At 43.0% G+C, this 20,103-nt stretch overlaps 1 protein-coding gene across 1 annotated transcript; it reads left to right on the top strand.

The window, feature by feature from the left end:
- Window positions 1-11,210: 11,210 nt before the first annotated feature.
- Window positions 11,211-16,481, top strand: LOC131268550 (angiopoietin-4-like). The gene is made up of 2 exons (XM_058270824.1): window positions 11,211-12,129; window positions 16,468-16,481. The coding sequence occupies exons 1-2, from the start codon at window positions 11,211-11,213 to the stop codon at window positions 16,479-16,481; spliced, it is 933 nt and encodes a 310-aa protein (XP_058126807.1).
- Window positions 16,482-20,103: the final 3,622 nt, after the last annotated feature.

Here is a 20,103-nt window from a genome sequence, read left to right on the forward strand (position 1 = left end):
TTAAATATTGAATATTGGCTGGGAGCATTGCTCGGGCCCATCAATTACCGGCGTTTGGGAGCGTTTGGGATCGTCTTGGGTTCGTCTGACTGACCTCTCCCTTTTCAGCTCAGACAAACGTCGTTTAACAAATGTATGCTGAAGACCGGCCAAGCCAACAGCAAGCAGCCAATTGAAATTCAGCAATTCAGCAAGGGCAATAAATAATTGCCGACAAGTCGATTTAACCCCTTCGTCTGCAAATGTCTGCCATCTTCGCTCATGCATGCAAACAAACGCACACTCTAAAGGACACGCACGCAAGGATACTCGGAGGGTTGCTGTTGGTATTATTTTTTAAACGGGGCCACATTCTTCCAACATGATTCATGACAAACGACCAGCGCTTCCCAAGGTGCGATCGATCGTAACACGTTTCGTTCCAGAAAATCGTCATCGAATTCTTTCTGGTATGACCAAAAAAATCGTCTTGTTGTGGCCATCGTGATCGCTCACACATTATCCGACATCAATCAATTAAGATTCCCGGAGAGATCGGATAGGTCGGGCAGGGAAGATGGACGCTGATACATCAAAATAAACACTCAAACCAAAAATATAGAAAAAGGAAATACCCGCCGTAAGAAACATCACCCTCCGAGCAGGAGCGAAGGATCTGATTGCACGGAGTTCCTCTCTCCATCTTCGGGAGGACACGGAAGAGTTTGACTTACATTTTTTGTTTGTTAAGGATTTCCATTCAGTGATTGAGAGCACCCGGTTCCAGGAAAGCACCGCTTCCCGATGCCGACGACGATGATGTGTCTAATTCTTTTCAACAACCGAATCGGCCGAACTTTCCGCTGGTCGTTTACATAACCACACATAATACCCGCACACACGCACACACGATTGGTGAAGATCAATCAATGTCAGACGGATGCTCGCGGAAACCTTTTCACGCCGTTTTCCGGCGTCGTTTGCGTACTCTTTTCCGTCGGACGCTTTGTTCGGGTCGCCGGAGTGCTTCCGCTTACCGGACGCATGACTCCATCCGTTTCGAGGGGAGGATTGGCCCCATCCTGCGATGGATGACTTATTGATCAGAAAAGAGCGTCCTCGAGCTCGAGCAGAACTTCTAAGCGATTATTTTCTGCGTTCTGCGATGTGCGATCTAGAAATCGATAGATTGAACAAAAGAGTCCTCCATAATCGTGCGCATGGCCAGCGAGCTGAATGCATCACTACAGTTTTTGCTCTCATCGTCTCTTTCTCTCGTTCTCTCTCAAAGACGGAAATCTTACCATTAATTTATGGGCCTTTGAGGAATTCCTCGGGACTTTACAGCGACCAGACGCAAACCTTGCAACCAGAGTTGCGCTGCAGAACCGAAAAAGAAAACAGTAACGTGGAAAAAGTGGAATAAATTAAACCAATTTAAAATGGCACATGGTTTTGCACTTTTTGTTGCGCGTGAGGTAATAAAAAAAAAACCAAGAGGAAAGTTTCCCCAAAACGCACACATACACATTCCTCGTTCCGGTGCAGTTTTGCGCTGGAAAGAGGAAAGAATCTGACTTGCCGAGAAAGAAAAACAGGACTTCGAACGAGGGGACGAAAGGCGCCAGGATAAACAAAATCTTGCACCGCAGCACCGGATCCACCGGCTGGCGTCCGTGGAGGGATTGTTTTGTAAGATGAAATTAGAATTTATAGCTTCGCCCCGATGGTACCACCATAAATGGGAGATATAAATTAATCAGAAATTATTGCACATACTCTCTCTCTCTCTCTCTGGCCGGGCCCGGGAAGTTGGAGGCCAATATGACTAATGGAGCCGTGAGTGGTCGACCGGGAAATGGATTGGTTCGATTTTTACGATGCCACATTCCAAACCGAACGCACATGGACCCAGAGTTCCGTATTCTTGAATCTTTTGTTTCGCCCCGGACTGGCGTTTTCATAAATATCATTCTCATCAACACAGCATCAGTCATCGACATCGACGACGGGATCGACATTGTTGTGTGTGCTCGGGGTTTGAGGGTTTCTTTCTTTCCTTGACTGACTTCCTTGCGCCATCGCATCCGACTACTGGCCAAGTTGTTGTCAAACGCGATATTGTCATGCACTCAGCGGAGCGATTTGTCTACATCAGAGGCCGAAGCGGGATGGCAAAGTGTTGATTGCGCAAATGACACCGACTTGTCAGCGTTTTTCGTCACCCCGACGATTGCGAGCGATATTGGTTCTGACAGGTTTCGGTCTTGAGCATTTCCAATTGGTTTCAGGTTAAGATTTTAAGAACATGTGTTTCGTTTGAGGAAGTTTTCTTTATCGAGTTGTGAATGTTGTTTGCTGTTAAGACCTTAAGTAAAAGAAGTGTGTAAAACTTAGTTAAAACACATAAATATCGCATGCATGGTTAAAATTAAATCTTTCAATGTTTACCCACTCACAATATTTGTCTATGTCAAAAAGTGTGTGTGTGTGTGTTTAATTTTAATATTTGCACACTCACTTACATAAAATGCTTTATTAAAAGCTTCCCAGGAATGATCATTTTCGTTTTACTCTAAATTTTTAAATTTCATGCTATCTGTATGACTTATGAATTTTTAAAATCTACAGATTAATCCTCATAAGCTTTAAAGCATATGTATTGTGTGCTGATTCATAACAAAATTTGATGTTTCGTCGATATTTTAAAACAAAAATCAAGCATCAATCTAGAACATTTGGCTAAACCGCAAACGGTGGTCGCAGTGGGGAGCGTGAGCCAGCCGTTAATTTCGGCTACGCAATCAATCTAGGGGTGCGGTATGAAGGGGGCCCGTAATAACGTCATGAGTTCAGATTAATGATTCAAAGCTTTAACCTATCTTTTGAGAAATTAAATTAAGCAAGCTGGGGACTATCGGGTTTTCGAGATTTTCACTTCTTCTTTATCATTCTCAAGAATTTGTTTCAATGTTTCTCTATTTTTTAGAAAGTGTATGTGCAAAAGATATTGTGTTTTCAATATAAAGCGGTGATTTCCTATACTGAATCGAATAAAAACTCTTGCCACTACTCTTTTGGTAGAATAAAGATATGCATTTTTTGGGGTTATCTTCGAGAAGTTATATGAATCAACATAAAATTGTTTTTGTGTTTCCACTTCAGTTTCATCGGTTATTATTTATCAACTGAATTCACATGTAATCGAAAGTCTCTGCGGACTACGATTTTCTAAAACTGATCTCGTTTAAATCCACAAATCCTAAACCGTGCTATAGTTAACATCATATTTAGCATCGAAACCGTACCGTACCGTGACCCCGTGGGCCAATCTACCTTCCGAGAAGACTGACAAGCAGAAATCAAAATATAATCACTCTCGATATCCCCTCGTCACGGCGGTTTGAGCAACCACGTTGACACGTGTCATCGTCGGGCGGGTTTTTCGGTGCAAATTCCTCACGTGATTATCCATCCTAAGCAAGGACGCATCGTCCTGAGTCTGCCATCCCGGATTCTTTCCACACCCTTGGGGAAGTGAGAGGTCCGAGGTAGGCGGTGGAGGCAGTTACATAATCCTACGCACGGTGCGCCACTCGGTAAAGCTGAAGCGATCCTTCTTTTACGGTGCACGGTTTCGGTAACGCCATACAATGTTGGATACCACGTCAAGCCGTAGTAAACGAACCGCTTGAAATGATGGTGATTTTCCGACCGATTCTGTGGTCCCGCGCGGGGCTGAGGAGAAAACCGCTACCTTTACGGGCAAGTGATGGCTAGATGATGGCGTCCAATTTGCGTGTACATATCCACGGCCGTCGCCAGTTGTGTGGAACATTGTGAGAAAGCGGGTGGACAGCGGATTGTGAATCAATCAAGATAGAGAGGTTTGACTTGCGATGGGTTAATGTTTCTTGGAAAGATTTTTTGAACATTTTTTCACCTTTGCTTGATCGTTCTGTTGGAGGCTGTGAATTTGTTTTTATTTGGATGGGCATATGTCGGATAAAATTAAATCTAAATCAAATGATTTTAAACTATTGTTAAGTTCACTAAAACTTTAATAAGTGGCTTTAGTATTATTTCCTTACACTTCCTTCCATTTGTAACACCTTGCAACCTACCCATTTTGTCCATCCACATGCACGATTCTCACAGTGGGTCTGGATCACCCGGAACGTCACCTTCATCGCCCTCATCAGCAGAAACGGAGCGGACGCACGCTCAGTATAATCTGCTTCCATGCACAAGCAGCTCCTTAACGAACTGTTATCACAATCTAAGGCTCCTGCTCACGACAAACGAGATGAGATACGTTCGGCGGAATCGGAATCGATTTTCCTACCACCCTTGCGGCTTTCCTCCGGCACCACGGCAAGGTGTTGTATGCAAAAACGCAAATACGCGCGCGCTCGCACACCGGGAGAACATTGTTGCAACGGGATTGCAGGCACCCTCTCATGAATGGGCCACCCAGTTGTCGTAACGAGCGCAGTTGGACTTCGATGGGGGATAAATCATCAACACCACCACTCCTGGTAACCAGCCCCGACAGCTATTCCTCTACTCCTCCTCCACCTTCTCCAACCAGTCGATCGTCACAAGGAGCCGGAGAGCGATTTTCTTTTATTAAACGGTTTTAATGAATGTGATCAATTTGTTGTTGGCTGGCGATGCAAAACGCACTCGGGAGTGAGTGCTCCGGAGGGCTAGACACCCGCTTTTGCGGTTCGATGGCGAGTAGTAGTTTGGAGGATACGATTAAGCTGCCTCCTGTGCGATCTGCCGAGATTATCTTACACCGAGGCGATTACCCGGAGCGCCCCGTCCGGTTCCTTCGGTTTCGACGGTGGCCATTTCTTTCTGGTGCACTCATTTCCACTCCCATCCGCTGTGCGATCCAGCGAGCGGAGTCTGCTCGGGGTGGTCGTTAAGAAAATCCCGGGCCTGGTTAGTGGTGCCGGTTCCCAGACGATGAATAAATGCACCAATAAAACGGAAATTAATATCTCCGGTTGAAGTTCAAGCGTGTTTTCATATTTGTTACCCGTAAGTGATGGCAATGTGGCGTTATTTATGCTTTATTTTCATTCTTCGGGTGTCACATGCAGCCGCACCAGCCTGGCGTGGTAATGGTCCAGGGAGTGTTTATACTATTTCTTTCCTTCTTTTCATCCAACATTTATTTTTTTATACATATTTGCAACCGAGAATGTGAGAATTGGCAATTGAAACTGGTTTAATAAATCCTTCTTGCATTGGTTGAGACATGAAAAGGTCCTTTCGCAGCAGCAGACGAAAAGTTATGATTAGCATTCCAAAAGAAATAACTATTGATCACGAAATCTTATTTTCAGTGCAAAAAATGACATTTTGTTTCAGAAAAGTAAAATAGTTTTTAATAAATGTTTATTATCGATACCTAAAATATGTTAATATTTTATAAAAACTTTCAATTGACCTGGAAAACTTTTTATCCAGATAAATAGAGTTGGATTTGAATATTTTCAACACAGATTGATCCCTCTGTGTTCATTAAGAGGCTTAAGAAATAGTATAATGATTTTCAGGAGTGGGTTTATTGTTGTTTTATATTATTTTTTCATATTGATTCTAATTTCCTGTTGAGTTATTCCAGATATCGTTTACTTCTCAAATTGTTCAGAAAATTATACTCTAAAATGTAACACATGTTTAGTAACTGTGTTGAAATATGAACAGTATTGAAAAAATACGGTAAAATAAGGTTGTTTTTCTCACCTTGTTAAGTGAGTTTTTTTAATATGGCGTAAAACACTAATACAAAACTAGCTTTTACATTATAAGTTTTATAGATTTAAAGGTAACGCTGTAATAATATTCTGTATTAAGGATGATAAATGATATGTTGAAAAATCACGCCATGCAAAATATCTTATTTCTTTGATGAACTTATACCTTATAAATAGCCGCTAATTGTCACAGCTTGCCTCTTTCAAAGATCTTAGGGTGAGACTTTTGACGGACGAAAGCAGACGACCAAGGGCCATGGGACTCACCTCGTCCGGAACCTTTGCGCTGTGAACCCTTTATCCTAGTTCACCTTCCAAGAAGCCCAAGTGTCCGGAAAAGTGTGAATTTGAAGCGGTCATCCGTGGAAACAATTGAATTCCATTCCGTTCCGCTGAACCCTTCTCACCGTCCCAACCGGCTTGTCCACGGTTGGGGATGACGAAAAAGCCATAAAAACGCGCGAACAAAAAAACGATACCATCAAAATAGAACAGTCATGACTTTAAAACAAAACGGCCCGACCACGGTCTGACCCGGTTAGGCACGGTTTACCGAAATTATTTCTATTGTTTCTCACCGGGAAGCAAGGTTCAAGGTTTCGGCAGATAGATTCCTTCGTTTTATTGACACATTCTCGAGAAGAAACGATACGCGAACCATCGCCACCAGCGAACCACAGTGCAACGTTCGAGGAAGGCGAAAATGAAATATTTCCTCACCGGCCATTATTCATTTTTGACTCAACGGTTCCGAAGGGATTGTGAAGTAGCAGAAAAAAGTACTGCCCATGCAACAAGGGAAACGGCGAACGGACGGATCAGCCTGTTGCGTTCGGCCCCGGTCCGACAATTCCGGTGACCATAAATCTCAGAACTTCTCGAGCTCTCGAAGATCCTGACCGGGTCCTGCTGAAGCCCACTGAGTTCGAAAAAGCAGCGGGTGCAGTTCGTTTCAGCACCAGGATTCAGCACCATATTCTCCCCGGTTTCCCCGGTCTGAACGAAGAACGGAGGTGGATGAAAAAGTTGACTAAGAAACCCCCAGCCGGAGTGGAGTCGCCGATGAGACGCGGGTTGTTATGTTTTAATTAAGAAGTTATCTGACGATGGCCAAACGCGGGAACTCTTGCTCCGCCAGTTGAAGTGAATGTGCGCTAAGTGAGGAAAAAGCTCCTAGACGAGTTCGTTTGCAAGGGGGTTTTAATGCATTTGGGATATTTTAAACGAAAGCAAATTAAAGTTGCATATGCTCTTAATGTAGTAAAGATGCTTTTTTTTTATACCATATCGGCTGAATTTATAGCAGTTCACAATTTAAAAAATATTCAACACACTTGAAAAAAAAAAATGATATCGTGGGTTAACATGTATTGCTATAAAATTATTCGTCAAATTTTTAACATTCATTGCAATGATTTTAACTGTGATTGATGTAGTATGAAAATGCATTTAATTTCTATTTTGGTAATAAATTGCATTGCAATCAGTTGCTGACTCTTCAAATGCCCAAAGATTTCCTGTTATTTAGCATACTCTATATATTGAGAATAGTCCATGAATTATAGTGACTCACGATCACAATTTTGGGCATATTTACTTTTTATACTGTGATTAGATTTTTATTTTTCATGTTCGAAAACTATTTTGTATAAATGATCGTTATTTTAAAACTCAAAACTACCTGAACAAGGTTCGGTACCAAAAATAATACAATCAACAGACGAATCTTGGATCTTTTTTTACAAACGAAGAAGAACGTTAAAGAGAAGGTAGTTGAAGAGAAGGGTAGATGAAGAAGGTTCATTCTTTTCAAAACTAACCATATCTTACACAGTACAATGATAGAAGAGAGCATAAAAAATTTATCTCTGATATGAATAATTGTGAAACCCATATATGCTTGACGTGATACCGAAAGTGTTATTTTTTTATTAAGATAGTAAAAGTCAAATATGATAAATGACAAGTGACTTGTTGATCACTTTTCCAAACGATTGTCCGAACGATTTCTTTATTATAATATTTTTCCCAATGTCGCCATTCAAATTGATTCGATGAAAAAACACCTGTCCAGCTCTCTTCGGACAAATTTGCAAACAAAATCGTGCCTTTGAAGGGTCGCGGAAACCCTAGCAAGCTTTCACAATAAATCAATCATGCTCAAGGGTTTCGGCATTTAAAAGTGGTTACGCCTTGCCCAGCGAAGGAAAACCCCGCGCCTGGGAGATTCTTCATTAATCAGCCTTCAGAGCCCAGGCTTAAGCTAGCGGATTGACGTGCTTTCGATTTCATCCAAATCATTCAATTTGCTGGAGTGTCTTGTGAGCTAATAATTAATCACCACCGCAATGCACCCGGGGCTGAGGGTGCGTGTGTGTGTGTGTGCGAAATCAATTTTTCTCCACCGGGGCTGGGATGAGATTTCATCGATTTTCAATTAAGTCGTAATCGGTTTCGCGTTGGGAGTACTTTCCTTTTTTTTGTAATCTTTTACTTACCTCACGGCGCTCGCCAAGTAGAGTTGTTTTATATTTTCCAACCATTTTGCTTCGTTCGCAAAAGACCAATGGACCGATCTTCCGTTTGGTTCCGTCATTTCCACCCACCGCATTTCCCTTTGAGTGTCTTAGGATGCGGGCCGGTTTTTCCGCGGCGCAACAAGAGAAACCTCGACCGGCAAGTGTAATGTGGGTAATGAAAATATTTTATAATTAATCACACGCCGCCCAGGCTGCGAGGCAATCGCTGCTGGCTTAATCCACCCTCGCACTTTTGCGGCGTGCGAACTCATCCCCATCCCCATCCGTTGGATCATCTTCGTCATCTTCAGCGGGCCAGTAATTTATTCAAAGCAAGTGCGGCCTCAAGTCTTTAAATTAAGCCAAGATTTACGACCCCTTCTCGTCCGAAGACGCGAGCGCGCGCGCAATCCGCCACGCATTCTGTGGTTTTGCCGTCTTACATTTCGATCGTTACTAGTAGTGTTTCTTCTGCATTTGCGTGTTTGTGTAATTTTCCTTAACTCACTCCCATCGAAAGGCAGGGATACCACACCATCCTCCGGGCGGTAGTTTTTCGGCGGGCATTAATTTGTTGTAGCCGAAAGTGAATTTTAAATCCATTCTTTTGTCGTCGCCATCCTCAAAAACCGAGTCACAAAACACACAATCCCAACCTTTTTCGATGGTGTCCGCCGGTGGACAGCAAATTATTTTCGGTTGCCGCGTATTCGTAAGAGAATGAATCAAATGAATTCAAATCGTTTCCGTACCACGGCCGGCATCTAGCATTCCTCCCCACCGCACCCGAAAGAAAAACCCCCATTCCTTTGCGGCGGACTTTTCAAGCATAAATGTTACACTCTCACGCAAATCGGTTCAACTCTTTCATGGTGCTCGGAGACTTTAGTTACACTTTTTTTTCTTACTTCTTTGTCGCGTTTGGTTGTAAAGTGTTCTTTTTTACGATTTTTCTTAAAGTGAAGAGTTTTCGGTTGAATGCAAACTGAAACGAGAAAGACATAAACGGCTAGCGAGTGTGTGTGTTGGTGTTTTAAGTGGTTTCTGAACGCCCCGGATTGTTTGGTTTGTAAACATGGCGCCGCAATGGATCGCGGCGACATTGTCACCGGTGACATTCATGGTTGTCGACTTTAGTGCAAGAGTGGTCGAGTGCGGGGTGGACATTAGAACTCGCGAGTTAGTAATCCACCACCGTAGGAGCATGTGTAGTATTTCACGGTGATTTATTGCGAGCGTATTTACATAATTGCAGATGATATTGAACAACGTTTGTGGCATCATTTTTCGAGCTGTTTTGAGATTTGTTGTTGATTTTCGCAGGTAAATAGAAACAAGAAAGTGGGAGATAATTAACGGATTCCGCTTCAACGGTTTTGCTCGTCAAAAGACCCAGGCACGCGCTTGATTTGATTATCTTTTGGCTTCAAATCATTGAACTTTTAAATGTAGGTGTAACTCACTAATTTATACAGAAAAAAACAGATTGACTTGTCCTATAAATGTATAGAATTAGAAACCAAAACAAAATTTTATTAATCCTCTTGTGGTTAAAGAGGCTAAAACTTAATCTTCGTAGAAAATCTACGGTTGAAGCAACTGCTATGATGTAATTGTTGCATTTCCATCATTCTAAACCGGAAAATGTAAGATATTTGCAATTTATTTTCAAATGTACGAAACAGTAAATCATTGAAATGACCATCGGGGTTATAATAGTTACGAATTCAATCCTTAAAATAGTGAGATATGTAAACACTAGAAATTGAAAGTAGTTTGAGTATTTGTATGTGTTTAAATTTTACTTCAGTGTGTTTCAAAACTATTTCGCTTAATCTTCTTCTTCTTGGCTGTGTTGTTGGTCAAGCCTGCCCTGTTTTTAAGGGCTTATTAGACTATCTCCCTTTGTGTACAGAGATAGTAAGTCCTCTCGTACAGGGGAGGGTCTGGCCTCGGTTAGAATTCGAACACACGCCTCGAGCGGTCAATTTACTAACCGGCTCTACCGCCATTTATCATGTATAGTATAAATGGTTATTCATTGAAACTAAACTTGCAAAATGTGTCCTCTATGGTCTTGTGCATTGCCGTAATCAGTCAAATTTGACTGGACGTGGACGAAACGACACTTTTAGCCATTTGGGAACACATTTCAATAAAAATACTAACCAACAGAATCCTTACATAAAAACTGTGGCTGTAAGTTTTCTTTTCGCAATTGTTGCACGACGCACAGTATAATGTTCAGTGTATACTAATTTCACACTAATATATGAATATTTTCCCGTTGGAATATAGATAGAGCGGGGCCTAAATGGGATACTTGAAAGACAAATACTGAATCGAAAAGAAAGTAGGTTGTGGTGAAAAAGAAAGAGAAATGATCGAAATCGAAAGAACTAGTATGGTAACTGATAACATAAAAAATGAAGTAAATTGGGATAATGAAAATGTATTGAATGGTGTAACTATTTATAGATGTTGTACAATTGCGTCAAGTTGGGAAGCCCTGACCGATAATAAACGTTGACAACAAACCCAATTCATGCACATTCTATGAAACAAAAATACTTGCAAACATCAACGACTGCAAATTTAGCGCCTTTGAGTAAAGTGGTGTTATCAAACATTAAGTGCAGCTGCGCGGAAGTCGTTATCACTATCGTTGCTTTTGCGTCCGTTGTGTTAGAGTTAACGGGAGTAAATGTCAGGGAAGAAGAACCCTTTCGCTATTCAACATCTCATCAAAGGGCTTTCTTCTCAGAAAAACTTATAACTTCCAATTTAAAATTGAAAATAATTGTACACCAATGCAATGAAAATGAATCGAGCAGCTTAAATACTTAGTTCAATTGACTGATTGCAATTTTCCACATTCTACCTTTCCTTTCTTTCGAGTTATACACCCCTGCATTCCTTCATATAAAAGCATCTCCAAATCATGAAGCCGACTATAGTTTCAGTGAAGTCTCAAGCATTCTGCAACAAGATAATTTCGCTACCAACCATGTTTACCAACGTGCGCCTCTTTAGTCTATTTTGTGGAATAGTGTTATTCTGGCATTCTTCGGCAAGTTCAGCTACTATTTCGGTGACGGATTCTTCAGATAACTCGGTCGGTGGATATGGATTCGAAGTGATGATGGCCAAGCTGGACTTTCTTCAGTACAAGTTGTACCAGATCGAGCTCGGATTGAAGGAGCGCGACGAAGAGGTGAAGGAAAAGCTGAAGAAACTCGAGGACTCGATAGACGGCATACAGTGGGAGATCCATCGGCACGATCGAGATGCTGGACACAACTTAACTGTGCTGAAGGCACATTCCCAGCAGATCCTCGCTCAACAAACAGCGTGTGCTAGCCACGAACAAATGCGGAAGGAGATCGCACAACTCAGTGCAAATACAACGCGGTTTATGCAAAATCCGCTGTGGTACGTACAGAAAAGCTCATTCAAATCGTGCAAGGAGGCACCGGCAAACGTATCAGGTGTCTACTTGATCCAGCTGAGTGACAACGAATCTCCTTTCGATGCGTTTTGTGAGCAGAATAGCTTCGGCGGCGGATGGTTGGTGATTCAGTATCGCTACGACGGATCCCTCGACTTCTATCGAAACTGGACAGAGTACCAAAAAGGATTCGGAAGCGTAGATCGAGAGCACTGGCTTGGATTAGAACGGATTCACCAGCTGACATCGCGTCGACAGCACGAGCTACTGATAGAACTGAAGGATTTCAATGGAACTTATAAATTTGCCCGTTATACAAACTTCACGGTTGGTACCGAATACGAGCAATACGTTTTAAACAATTTGGGAACTTATACTGGTACAGCGGGAGATTCACTGAACCGTCATGAAGGTATGAAATTTTCAACATTTGATAGAGATAATGACGAGAACAGTGACAATTGTGCGAAAATGCGTAATGGTGCGTTGTGGTACGAGAACTGTGCTGATTTCAATCTAAATGGACTATACTTGAACAAAACTGATACTGAAACAATGAGTTGGTATTATTTCGAAAAAGATTACCGTGGATTGGCATACTCTAAAATGATGATCCGTGAAGTTTGAAGATATCAACCTACTTTCTTTCTTCCAAACCCTAGAATGCATTTTGCATGACAAACATGAAGCTGCCTGAACCGTTAATAAGAATTGGTTGACAGAATAAAAGTAACAATATTATCTCACAAATCTTTGCTCGCTGTGAAATCCGACCAGTGGGACGCGGGTACGTTTGAGCACGGCGTTAAATAAAAAGTTCAGTAAAGTTTTATGAAGTTAACGTTAAAGTGTCAGCACTTAAAATAAACCGTGTGTCATTTGGAGCAAAAAAACACCTATATTAAAAGATATTTCGGGGAAACAAGTGTAAAGACTGGAAATCTGCATCAAATTATGTAAAGCATCTTAAAATTTTTTTTACTTAGAATGGAACTTTTGAATTTGTAGCTTTTTAAACTATGCGAAAATACAAAATATATCCGTTGGTTTGTATATTTTCATATGACTGAACAATTTTAAGGTATCGTTTTACTTTTTTTTATATCTTTTACGTTTATTAAGTTCGATTGTCGCATTCCTGCTTCGAGCTCGGAACACATGTTGCATTTTTCTCTTCTCTCTTGCAATTTTAACAGTTTTGAAGCAGGCTAGTTGAACGCTGTTTTTCAACACAAAACTCCGATCTTTTCACATTGGAATGCGGTATTCATCGGTGAGTTTTCTTAATTTTTCTTCATTCAAAGGCCAAATCATTTTCCAGCAACTTTGCGGTACACTTTTGATCTCTTAAATTCATCTTATAATGTTCAACATTTGAAGCATCTTTAAGGCACATCTTCAACATTGTGATGATCCTTCGCGTTCTCCTGCATTTAATGTACTTCACAGCAGCACCCTTGGCACTCCTTTGACCGCTGAAGACCGCTTACTGTGCCACCACACCGGGTTTTGCCACGCAGAAGTTCACTTTCGTTCCACCACGAGACGTTTCTCACCTTCCCCGGCAAGCATCAACAGTTTCGAGCTGCTGACGGAACTTCGCTTTCGCTTTAGGAACCCGAAAACCTAAAACCACTTGCCCGACGATGGCCCCACCCGACGGAACCGGCCCTAAATCCAGGCAACATCATTTCCGTGGCAGCTGGGGGTGCGCGATCACCCGGCACTTGCTACTGCTTTCCGATTTCACGGCCATTGAGCGGCGCATTCGGGGCTGCGTGTCGCTGGGAAACAATCGAATTGACTCATTTCCGCCTTCGTTCGTCGGTCAAGAGACCAAAGCGCTGGGGCTGAAGTTTTCTCCCCTGGTGCGAGGATGAAAGAAATGAAATGGGCTACGTTTTCCCTCCAATATTGTCATTTTCATCAATCCTCGCCGACGGGGAGCGCTACTCACCGACCGCCCCGGGAAAGCGGCAACTCGATTTTTGGGTTTCGATCGAAAAATGCACACGGCAGAGAGAGCGAGAGAGATGGCAATGGAAAAACCTTTTCATCCCGAAACCATTTCACCTGCACGTGGGAATGAATTGAGGAACTGCACATTTGCGTCCGTAATATCCCAAAAACAGAAATCTCTTGCTCCCTTTGGGACTGCATTCCGGTAGCTGTGGAAATTCCAGTGCACATGTTTTCCTCAAAGAACGGGTCGACAATCTTTTTCGCCTCACCATGTGACTGAATGCAAATTAGATGCACCGGCAGTGTGGCTAGTAAGGAAAGCAGCAAAAGAAATTGAGAAACTAGCAAAAACAAGACAACACTAGCACAAAGAAAGCACGTTTGTTTTGCGAGTTGTTGTAGGACGCGAAAGCAGCAGTGGAGGGGCGGAGGTAAAAGTTGGCGAAAAACAAAGCGAACGAAATGACTCTTCCGGGAGCGCAAGGATGGAAAATGTGTTTTCTTTCTGCGATGTGCACGCCATGATGCAACTCGGAATTGGCAGAGGTTGAAGGCAAAGGCAAGCGCAAAAAATGGAGTAACGAACCGATTCACGATGGCCGTGATTGCATGGTAATGTGCGCTCGCGCTTGCACTAAACGACAACGGTTATGTCGGCAAACGTAGGACACCAGACGGGCACCGAGCGGCCGGCAACAGATCGGGGCGAGGCAGCGACGTTCACGTTTTTGGTCGATAAAGTTAAATCTTAAATATGATATTACGTTTCATGGCGCTCGTAATGGCGTTCGGGGTTTCTTTTTTCTTTAAGTAGAGCACCGAGCTGGAGAAGAAGACCCTTTTCCCAACGCCAGTTGGTTTTTCCTGCTTGTCGGCGTCGTTCTTCGCCGAGCGACTGTTTTGGAGGGTGTTGCGTCAACTGTGAAGTTGTGAAGTCGGCTACCGATGTGCCATGCTGGGAATCGGTTCAAACCATAAGCTGCAAATCGGTGACGTTAATATTTTCTTCTGCAGAATTTACATGGCGAGCGAGCGAAATTGCATCATAACGAAGGCTCATGAAAGTTGAGCAGAGCACTCAATTACAGATTACATTTCACTTGAAATGTGTTTTTAAAAACGAATGCAAGTGCTGCAGTTGATGCCCATTTTTTTTTACTTTACTATCAAAAATGCAATAGAGGTAATTTAAGAAAAATGTGAGGTCCAAATTATCCATGAAACAAACATAATTATGAAAACTTTTCAAGATACCTTAACACCTGTTGTGGAATATATGAAAATCGTAGACTTGAATTCCAACTGAAAAAGTTCTCTCCCTTGAACGAAAGTCCTCATACGGTAGGCAAAGCCTTACATGCCAAAACAACACACAATTTTAACAAAAGCTGCAGAAACAAATTAAAAGCAGATAATCGTGTGTTTCGGAAATTAGTATTTCACTGAAGCTAAAATCTTACTCTATGATTTAAGAAATTGTTGTATTTTGGTGCAAAAGACCAGAACGAAGGCATCACTCTGACGTGTGAAATCAAGTCCCTTTTTATTTTAAGCAGATTGCTTTCCACGACCAAATTGTTTGTTTAAAAAGCTGCAGGCATTCACACTAGCTTGATAAAAAATCGCATACATTTAAAATCTTTCACAAACCCACATCGCTGCATGCATCGATTTCCATTCTCATGGCCATCTTCGATTCAACGATTTCACAGCACGATCCGTCGGTGCGGCGATCTTTGCAATTTGTTCGAAAATAAACCCGATGCATTTGCGTTGTTTCTTCGGCTGCGGCTCAAATTAATGCACCCTCCGAACGGTAGCAGTGTATCGAATTCCGGCGGCATTTTTCTTCGCCGCATCATTGCATCACTGCACGATTCAGATCCATCCGATCCGAACCGAGGCCGTGCACTTCAACGCTCCGGGATAACGATCGATAAAGACGCACGGGACGGGCGAAGTAGAAAAGGGCGACGCAAAAAAAAGTATAATGGAAAGATCGTCCCGTCGTCGTCGTCGTCGTCGGGAGATCACGCTCACGATTAGCACTCCGCGGTCGTTATGGATCTTCGACTATTTGCTATTCATTCCGCGTTTCGCGAAGCTATTTTCCTGCCGATTGCCAAACACGGGCAAACACGGCGGGAAACGCCAGCATCCATCGTGCGATCCATCGCCACGCGGAAGGAAAACACATAAAAAAATTGCTCCAAGAATGGCCTACACACACACAGCGAGTATAAACGACACGACACGACTTTGAATGGGCTATCATACGCCAAGAAGCTGGGCTTTTTTCTTTTGCCCTATTCCTAAGGCCCTTTGCCACTTCGGCTGTCATTATTATCATTATAATTGGCCAGCCCTCAGTTCCGCTAGAGGAGCCGTGTTTTTTTCCTTGCTTACCGTTCTTCTTAAGTATTCTTTTCATGACTCCCTGGAACTTCGGCGATCGCGGGAGTGGAAGGATTTTTCTTTTCCAAGCGCCAGGGGTCGGTAAAATGCGATAACAAGCTTTCGACCGGGCGAACTCGCCAAACGCAAACTTCAATTAGAATTCATCTTGTTCATCGCGAGGGTTTTCCCTTGGAGTATTCCCGTTTTTTCCCACCAGGACCGGATAAAGTTCGCAGAAGGTGGCCAAGAAAAGAAGCCTGTTCGTGGTAACTTCCTCCCGGTCGCGCTGTGGCTCATTTTTCGTAGCAAAAGCTTGAAAGAAAAGAAACCCAAAGTGACTTCTGTTGCCGGTGCCGTAATGAGATGTACTTTATTCATCTCCAATTTGCAGCATTACCGGAATGAGCCTCGTTCGACGGAGAATCAGCCGGACCGAGCGGATAAATCTCACCGTTCACTCGTCGGCTTTCGGGCGAAAAACCCGTCAGGCATCGGCCTCTGATGGCTACCGTTTAAGCATCCTCCGTAGGTGGCGGTGGCTCGGCCTGCCGGAAGGGCGGCCCGGCTGGGATGTTCAAATGGAATAAATTCCGATAAAATAAGTCAATAAATTATAGAGTGTGCGCCCTTTCCGCCCCGCTTTGGCGCTTGACAAGAAAGCGGTGAATCGAAACGAACGGACCCTTCGCCCGCGCAGCCCGTTCGGAAGCGTTTAACTCTTTAAGACACCGCCTCGCCCCACCGCCAGAGGGACACCGCGTGGTGCGGCGTGGAATCAGAAACAGAAGTCCGACGTTTTCCGCCCACGGCAATGGCCACGCAAGCAGCAGATGGACACTTTTGCATATTTATGTATTTATATGCTCGCCAAAACCCGGCCGCCAGCCGAAAGAGTGGGTGGACATTCGACAACGGCAGACACGATGCTGCCACCGGCATACACACACAGACACGCACGCAGATGCACGGGCCCTTTATCCAGGCGGAGAGTGTCGGCCAGTCGAGCGATAAATAAATTAGGTGCTGATGCATTGGAATTAATTAACTAATTAATTATGCCGATTCGGACGGTGCCGATGCGCGGCGCTCTGCACACGGAATGTGATAATGTGGAGCATAATGTGTCATCTTTCTTAATGTGTTTTACGCTTTTGTTTCGATCTGTCGTCCTCGGTTTATGTCCACTCGATGGTTGGAAGAAAAAGAGTTAAAAATCAATGAAGCAAATGACAAAAAACTGCAACTATTAATTGAAACATCAATAATGGACAGTAAAACATTTAAAACTTGTCCATCAATATAAGTTGCTATTTTTAACTTTTGAATAAAATTAGATTTATAGCGATACAATCTGATGTAGTCTTTTAAGATTAAATAAACATGTTGCCAATGCTTTACTGTCGTAGAAACAATGCATATTCATAATGTGCTATGATCTAAGCTAGTGATGACCTTACTATCTAAAGAAATCACGTAATACATCAAAAGTAAAAATTAGTTTGAAATTGCAATGATTGAAATTGAAAAAAACAATGAAACAAACACCAATCAATCTGTATGCATCAAACCACATACTTACCACAAAAACACGCACTTGATAACGCATCAACTGCTCAAGTTCAAACAAAATAACTGAATCATGGAATCAATTAACAGCACCATTTAAAACAAGCGTTTTAATCTTCCTTTGTTCCCTTCGTTCTCGTTCAACCGTTCCCAAAATCAAACCGAATCAAACCGCATCTGACCGCATTGAGATGCAAATTTTAGCTAAAGTTTCGAACCGTTTTAGCCCCTCGAGCTCTTTCTCGCTGGCACAAGACATTCCACTGCAGACCAAAAAGGCAGCTCCCTGTGTTTACATTACGCTTTCACCTCAAGACGGAAAAGGTGGAAGGGAGCGAAAAACAGAAATGAAAACGAAACTAATCGCTCAGCTCTCGATCATTCCGCTGCGGGGATGCGATCAAAGATTTCGAAGACTTATTCCCCCGTTCCGAGCGTGGAAACCGTCCGGAAAGCCTTGGTTCATACTTAATAATGTTCCGGCCGAAATGAAGTGCGTAGTCGACGTCGTCGTGGTCGTCATCGTTGTCTTGGGCATTGGCACTCGTGAAAGCCGCCACGGAACACAACCGGAACCCCGGGAAACACCGCCGGTTCGTTCCGGGCGTGTAACGGGTTCACAATCATCATAACTCGCTTTTCGGTACCGGTGGGAAATGATTTGTCAAAAATTAATTTGTGAGTTACAGGGTACGCTTTGCTACCCCACCCTCCTATCCTCTCTCCTCATTCCCTTCCGCTTTGTGGGCCTTTTCCTATGTGCACGTACCTTCGAGGGTTGATTTATTGCAAACAGATTTCCCAAACATGGCCTTCGATGGCCGTGGAATCGTTTCGGAGACGAAACTCAACCTTGCGATGCCAATGCGCGTTCCTTCCCCAGTTGTTGTGATTTTCTTTTCCATTTCTTACTTTCGTTCCATTTCGATCGACCCTTTGCTCAGGGGCACCGGTTCCCGAAAATCATCTCCCCACGAAAACCCGTGGCAGGGCGCAACCCGCGATGCACGATACAAAATGCTAATGGAGGTAAGCCTTTCTGCCGATGCTGAATTTCCTGGGCCGGGCCTGGCTCGTCCGTCCAGCAGCACACGCGCGCGTCATGCGTTATAATAAACTTCACGGGAAAGGAAAGGAAGCTGCTGCTCCACCGTCACGGAGCCATCGGAGCCGTCCGGGTAAGTGGAAGTGCATTAGAGACTGACACCGTGTTGTTGTTGGCACAAAACGAGCCGCGACTGCTCGGAAGGTGGCAAGCAGAAGCAGAAGAAAACGGCCTGCTTGGCCAACCCTCCAAAAACCCGTTCCCGAAGCGAGAGATCAGCCGATGGGGAGCGAGAGCGGGGATACCCGGACAGATACCGAGCATAAACTGACTGCTGTTATTCTTACTCATCAGCATCATCAACGAGTAAACATCAATTTCACGATCAGAAACGATCATAATCATAAAGAACGAGCCGGAGCGAATGTCCGTGATTTCACATCTCCCGAAGTCCCCAGGTTTCCCTCACACACAGGTCCGCAGAGAGGAGTGGTGTCTGGACTTGAGGTTCCGAGCTCGTTATTTCGTTAGCACAAGGCACCAAACGCCGAACTCCATGGGTCGTGGAAAAACCGCGTGGCGCGGAGATCGTCGTGCGGCCCTTTTTACATACGTCTTCGTGGTTTGAAATGCTGCCGTTTGTTTTTCGATTTCGTTTCGATTTCATGCTCCACTTTTCGCCCGCCTCCTTCGGTGCCAATTCTAGCGAGATGGCAGCATGCTTTAGCGTCGCTGGGTTTTGTAGCAACGTACGTTTCATTTTGCCACAGGAAGAGCACCCGGAGAGGTAATAATTATGCTGGCAAAAAGTAACACAAACATGCATGAATCATATCAATAACAATAAGGTATGAGTCCGAATGGGCAGAAAGTGAAATTTATTGGGCTCTAAACGTATAATGAAAATTAAAGGCGGTCGTATTTTTCTTGCTTCAGTTGTGAGGAATGTTAAATAGATGGAAGCGGATGGAACACATGTTTTGCGGGTTTAATTAGCATTTTAGGATTCCTTGCTCGAAACATAGTCATGATACATCGAGTAACACGAAAGTTTTTATAGATATTTAAAAGTAAAATAAAAAAACAATATTTAAAAACCTAGAAGATGATAAAAAATATGACAAAAAGTATTTAGTAGTCTATATTATTGAAAAACATTCCTCCAAAACATCCAGAAAATGTGAACATTTGTGAACATAAACTGCAATATTAAGTGTTTTTCCTTGAAATTAAAATTTAACGATAGAAAACGAAAATTGAAATGAAAATGTATCAAAACAAGCAAACATCGACACTCAGATTAAAAGTATACAATTTCTTGCTTGATTAAATTTATTACTTCATGTGTTTCTTTCTTAGATCTTTTTAGCATATTCTCGTTATAGAATCGGGTTGCCACAAATACTCTACAAGGTT

This window comes from Anopheles coustani, chromosome 3 (assembly GCF_943734705.1).
Source record: "Anopheles coustani chromosome 3, idAnoCousDA_361_x.2, whole genome shotgun sequence".
Taxonomy (NCBI): Eukaryota; Metazoa; Arthropoda; class Insecta; order Diptera; family Culicidae; genus Anopheles; species Anopheles coustani.